The sequence below is a fragment of the Sinocyclocheilus anshuiensis genome, unplaced genomic scaffold (genome assembly GCF_001515605.1).
Source record: "Sinocyclocheilus anshuiensis isolate Anshui unplaced genomic scaffold, SAMN03320099.WGS_v1.1 scaffold769, whole genome shotgun sequence".
NCBI classification, from domain to species: domain Eukaryota; kingdom Metazoa; phylum Chordata; class Actinopteri; order Cypriniformes; family Cyprinidae; genus Sinocyclocheilus; species Sinocyclocheilus anshuiensis.
Genome location: NW_015539878.1, coordinates 3351 through 9918, shown reverse-complemented (window position 1 = coordinate 9918; position 6568 = coordinate 3351). Strand labels below are relative to the sequence as shown.

At 35.7% G+C, this 6568-nt stretch overlaps 1 protein-coding gene across 3 annotated transcripts in view; it reads right to left on the bottom strand.

The window, feature by feature from the left end:
* The window catches only part of dtnba (dystrobrevin, beta a), a 23281-nt gene extending 17199 nt beyond the window's left edge, over positions 1-6082 (bottom strand). For all 3 annotated transcript variants that reach the window (XM_016481893.1, XM_016481894.1, XM_016481895.1), the window contains exons 1-6: positions 6033-6082; positions 4219-4283; positions 4047-4127; positions 2921-3134; positions 2511-2596; positions 1598-1752 (exon numbers count right to left, since the gene is read on the bottom strand). In XM_016481893.1, coding sequence (XP_016337379.1) covers positions 1598-1752; positions 2511-2596; positions 2921-3134; positions 4047-4127; positions 4219-4282 — 600 coding nt within the window. In that variant the 5' untranslated portion in view covers position 4283; positions 6033-6082. The remainder of the gene's footprint in view (positions 1-1597; positions 1753-2510; positions 2597-2920; positions 3135-4046; positions 4128-4218; positions 4284-6032) is intronic.
* Positions 6083-6568: the final 486 nt, after the last annotated feature.

The window sequence follows — 6568 nt, the reverse complement described above, 5'->3', positions numbered from 1 at the left end:
ACACACGGTGAGTTTGTCTTTACTATACACGTTAGATGTGATCCACCTCATAGTAACAATCCTGTCAGATCGTCTATCCTTCGAGTGAGAGTGTAACGTTACAGGTCGGCCCATCTGGTTTTGTGGTTAAAGTTAACCTTTTCGACATGTTTCTGTGTGCATTTTACTGTGGATTGACTGTTTTGAAACTTATATGGTAGTTAAATAGCCCCTAAACCTCAGTTATCATGAAAAAAGCCAGGAAATTTCAGTTTTGACAATATGGGACCTTTAACTGTGACAGAGGGACCAAACAGCGAAGTTTTATTTCCACCAGAGAAATGCCTGTCGATAGTGTGGGACCATTTTGGGTACACCAAGAATGACCAGGGTGTCATTTAAATATTGCTGTAAAAAACTGCTGCTAAAGAGCGAATACATAAGGGATAATGCACGGCTAGCTGTACATTGAACGATTTTAATGCACGATGTGAAGGCAAGAACCACCTGACGCGAAGCTACAGCTCGTTAGCTCCGCATTCTGCCCGCTTCAGATCAGAAAGAGATTAAATAGTGCGGTAAGATCACATTTATTTGAATTAATTCATTATAACATTTAGCTACTTAATTATTCGATAGAGAGAGAGAGAGAGAGAGAGGTGACAGTTGCCTACCTGCATCTGTGCATCTCTCCAGTAGGCTATTTAATCTATTTTATTAATAAAAGTCACGGGGCAGCATTTTCAAGAAGTTTGTGTCTTCCTGAATGTTTGTACACGTGCGCAGCGCGATCTCCGATCTCACAAACCAAAATAATAGACATGATTTTCTCAGGCCACATGAAAAATCATATGAATTATTATAAAGATTATTAAAATGAATACGTATGGATGACAGTTGATTACAATAATATTTCAGTTTATTTCCATCATTAGTAACAGTTTCCCCTGTGGGACAAATAAAGTTAATATTAATCGTATATTAATAATAGGCTACTTCATTAACTTTATTTACTATCCCTGTTGTAGTATTATTCATAAGTAAAAACCAACAAGATTTTTTTTTCACCATGTTTCCAAATTCTCTACCCCAGGTCCAAAAGAAATGTAAAGAATGTACAAACTGAAAACATTCAATACTTTTTTGATCTATTTCCATTTGTTATTTTCAAAAGAGAAATACTGTCATGGATGTTTACAGAGCAGAGGTCACCTTTTTTTAATTCCAATGGGAGAGATGGACTTTTGTTTGTCTTTTGTTTATTATTATTTTGTGCTGTATTGTTGGTTACTGTGTTATTTCTGTTTCAAAAGCCAGCAATAAATAACACTTTAATATCTAAAAAGTGTTCATGTGATTTTATACATTAGTAATGTTGGGAAATGAATAAATGCATAATAACCGTAAAACCGTGATTATTCCTCAGACAATAATCGTACCAACAAAATCTATAATCGTTGCATCACTATCAGTCACACAGTCTAACACTCAATGTTCAGATCACTAACCCAATCTACGAGCAATAATAGTCAGGTTTATGCAAACACCACTAACAACACAATTTGGAATTGTTTGAATAGAAAATTTGAAAAGAAAATAAGAAATGTGGAATTGTTACTTGTTGAGGAAAGCAGGATCTAGCGAAGTGATCCATATAGCCAAACGACGGCCCCTCAAATACGACAGTGGGCAGCTTCAGCGCCTCCCGCAGGAAGTGGTCAAACTTGGACATCACCATCGCACCATGAGTGTCAGATATCTGAGAGAAAATATCTAACACACACACACACACAAACACACTCGTTACATCGGCCACAGAACATGTTCATGAGCAATGACATGCATATCAATATTATAACTGATGAACTGTACACTGAACTGAATAAAGATATTCCCTGCATCTGAAAACAAATACTTCCTTACTATATAGTAGGTAAAAAAAAAGTATGCCAAAAGCGTAGTACGTCTAAATTCGATGGACACTTTACTATCCCATGAGGCCACGGAGAGGATTTATGATTGGCAGTGAAGCAACGCAACTGACGCAGATAGGTCATGTGACAGTAACAACATTCATACATTCATTCATACTCCCCATATTCATACTATATAGAACATACTTTTTTTAATGGTTGCAAAGCAAGTTCAAATTCAAATGTAGAACCTATTTAGACAGCATGTGATTTTGGATACACCGATTGTCTTTTTAGAGCTGCTTTACAGCAGAATTTGAATTTGTCTTATGTTTGAAGACGTTTGCATAATTTATTCTATTATTTTCACTACTCCAACTTGCAAAAAAGTTTCGGTCCCATGACCTCCATCACACTCAAACAAATGCAAAATCAGCACAATTAAACCACAGCATAGCCAATCCTCACATCAGACATATGACATCAACAAACATCAACACATTTGGAGATCATCCCATTCCTAATACACCTAGAAAACAAACGCCAAATAAATAAAGGTGACTTGATTTGATTTGTCCACTAGTGGGCGTCACTGCTGAAATTGATGCATGAACTTACAGCGAAGTTTATCAACCAGTTTCCCTCCACACAGCACCGAGAGCATCACTTTCACAGAAAACACCGTCAGCCTTCCCTGAGCATCACTGCAAAACACACACAGTTACACCGTCAAATCAACTGATGTTGATGCTCAAGAAACATTTCTTCACATTATCGATGTTAAAAAGAGTTGTGCTGCTTCATATTTTTGTGAAATTTGCAGTTTTTTCAGAACAATGTATAGAAAGTTAAAAAGAATGGCATTTATTTGAAATAGAAACCTTTTGTAACATTATAAATGTTTTTACTGTCGCTTTGGATCAATTTAATGCATGCTTGCTAATTAAAAATATTAATTTCTTTAAACAAATCTGAATTTACCCCTAACTTTCACAAACACAACACGAGACCAGAACACACACACACACCTGTCGTGTGCCGTCACCATGAAGTTGAGCAGCAGGCTGGCGTTGTGCTGGACATTGATCTGGTGTGTGGTGGGCAGCCGTTTGTTTAGCTGCTGGTAGATGCAGGTGATGATGGTCTCCATCCGAGCCACACTGATCTCAGTACAGACGTCCAGCGTGTTCAGACCGTTGTCACGAAACGCCTCGATCATGTTCCACACGTCCACCAGATGCACTGAGAGAGAAAACACATAAAATATAGGGAATTATGTCAGAGAAATACTTACAATGTCAGTCCAGATTTACATGAAAACACATAACATGAAAAACTCACTTTTAAACTTGAAATTGTGACACAATGTCATTTTTAACCCTCTGTTGATGTACATTACCTTTTAAAACGTTTGGAGTCAGTCATTTGTTTTTAAAGAAGTCTCTCATGCTCAACAAAGCTGCATTTATTTGATCAAAAATTACTGTAAAAACAGTGAAATATTTTTACAACGTAAAATAGCTTATTTCTATTGTAATATATTTTAAAATGTAATTTATTCCTGTGAATTAAAGCTGAATTTTCAGCATCATTACTCCAGTCTTCAGTGTCACATGATTCTACAGAAATCATTCTAATATGCTGATTTGTTGCTCAAGAAACATTTCTGATTATTAGCAATGTTGAAAACTGACTAAAATAGTTTTGGAAACCAAGATTTTCTTTGCTTATTTGATGAATATGAAAATAGAAAAGAACAGTATTTGTTTGAAATAGAAATCTTTTGTAAAATTATAAATGTCTTTACTGTCCCTTTCGATCAATTAAATGTGTCATTGATAAATAAAAGTATTAATTTCTAAGAAAAAAAAAATCTTACTGACCCCAAACTTTTAAAGGGGTCATATGATGCTATTTTAAAGATCATTATTTTCTTTATGCACCAAGAGCTTGTAACACTCCAAAGAGAAAGGAAAACTTGAAATCGCATCATATGACCCCTTTAAACAACAGTGTATTTCGGGCCTATGTTTCACACTTATTATACAAAGTAGAGTTCATTCATGCTGAGCTTTGTTTTGAATTTGCAAACAATCTGCAATCTGCATCTTTTTCAAGATTAGTCTGTTTCAGTTGATTTAAAGTGCTACTCACGGTTGCATTTCTTCTGAATGAAACTGAGCTTGCAGGCGGTGCGGTACGTGGACAGCCGGATGGTGTCATAATTCTGCGTCTCTGAAGAATCAAAGTTGCACATTTATACTCAGATGCACCAGTTTATGAATGTGCATTGTGGGTCAAAGGTCATGTGGTGGGTGGCACTCACTCATGTCTGTGAAGATCTGCTTCCTGTCGGCCATGACATTCCCCTTCTGTCTCTCCTCTATCATCCTAGAGACACACAGAGAGAAATGAAACATAGACGGGTGATTATTTAATTAGAGGCACTTTTGAGCTTTTGAAATAAATATCTTTAAAAGAATGAAGCATCTTCAGACTGTTTCACAAACATAAAACTGTCACATTAATGGCAATTTATTGTATTGAAAAAAAAACAAAAAGCATTATGGTAATAAAATGTGATGGTAATGGCACTTTTTTCTTGTGTTGTTACTAAAATAAATAAATAAAGACCTGTATTTTAGCATAATGTGTAAATGTGTTTTTTTAAAACCATGCATGATGGTAAAGAAATGTGATGGATGGTATTGTAACTAGAAAGAAAGAAAGAAAGAAAGACATTAATTTTTTAATAGTGTAAATGTTTTTTTAAACCATATATTCATGATGGTAATGAAATGTGATTGTGATGGATTTTCTTGTACTGTAAATAATATAATAAATGAATGAATGAATTTTTGCATAATGTGAAAAAATGTAATATTTTATATTTAATTGTAAAAATATTATAGAGGGGAAGTTCAAAAATCTGGATGGGGAAGAAAAGTAAAAACTGAGAAATTCTGGCAAATGTAAGATTTCAACCCTCTTAACAATTAGGAAAAACTTGAAGAGTTATATAGTTACCTAGCAGGTAGCAACCTAGAACAACCTAGCAACCAGATGTGCCAAAAACCTGTTAACGGTGACTTTTTGTGACACTCATTGACAGTCGACACACAAGTGAATTTCCCAAACAGTTACATCTTAATAAAGAACAGAACTGAATCTCTCTCTACTTACTGCAAAACACTGAAGCATGTGTACACACATTCCTGCAGGGATTTGAGGGTCTCCGGTGAGACTTACCCATAATCCCCTGGGACACAGAGGTACAAACACTCACAACAGCTACGTTTAACACAACTCCACTAAAACTGACATCCAAACACTCGGGATGAACTCATTCTGTTATTCGTTCACGGTCTTCTTCAACTCAATGACATCGTCGTTTTGTCCTCATTGCCTTAAAATCCTTTTATTTGAACTTCATGAGATTCTGCACAACCTCACAACTAAGTGAGAATAATTTCTCAAACGCGCAGCACCTCACTGCTAAAACATTCCAGTGTCCTGAACTCACATTAACACTCATCACACAGACACGCTAAAATCCCCAACACACTGACTGCAGCTGAGGACTGAAACTTCCTTAAACGCTTTTAATCACAATGATCTTTGATGAAGAAATGAGGTATGAAAGGGTTAAAAGTTTGGGGTCAGTAAGATTTGAGTTTTACGTACTTTTACTCAGTAAGGATGCATTAAATTGATCAAAAGTGACAATAAAGACATTTAATGATTTCAATGAAAATCATGACTTCTAATTATTAAGCAGCACAACTGTTTTCAACATTGATAATAATCAGAAAGGTTTCTTGAGCAGCAAATCAACATATCAGAATGATTTCTGAAGGATCATGTGACACTGAAGACTGGAGTAATGATGCTGAAAATTCAGCTTTGCATCACAGGAATAAATTACATTTTAAAATATATTACAATAGAACTTGGTTATTTTAAATTGTAAAACATATTACTGTTTTTACTGTATTTTGATCAAATAAATGCAGCCTTGGTGAGCACGAGACTTCTTTCATAAACAGAAAGAATAGTGCACACATTAAATGCTGAAATGCAACTGAAATATGAAATGCAGAAGTACAAGTTAATTAAGAGGAAACACCTGTCATCGGTTACCTGATCTCGGCTGTAAGTCAGTCAGGTGAGAGCATCAAGAGGCCTGAAAACAGGAAGAACGTGAGATGATCAGACGTTTGTTCACTTAATCACAGATTAATCACACATTCATCACAGGCACAGTCCAGCAGCACATCTCTGATTCCCACACTGCTCAATCATCCTGCTGCTTCTGTGATCATTCACACGTCAGTCTGTCAATCACATCTGCTCCTGTCACTGAGGCACAAGATTTCTTCAGTTACATGGACGGATAAATGCAGCATCACTCCATTCAAAACTCATTTAGTTTCTCTTTCAGTAAATATTAAAGTCACCATGAAATCAAAATTGAAAATTCTTATTTTTGAATGAAATACTGTAGTGTTTATTATAAATAATTTATCTGTGCACTTCATTTTTTTTTAATTCATATGCCCTCATAATCTTTAATCAAAAACGTTAACCTCCCCTCCCCCTCAAAACAACTCATCTTCTCTTCCGGTCACGAGCTATGGCGCAAGGCCGGAGCTAGTGACATGAGGGGTAAACGCTGG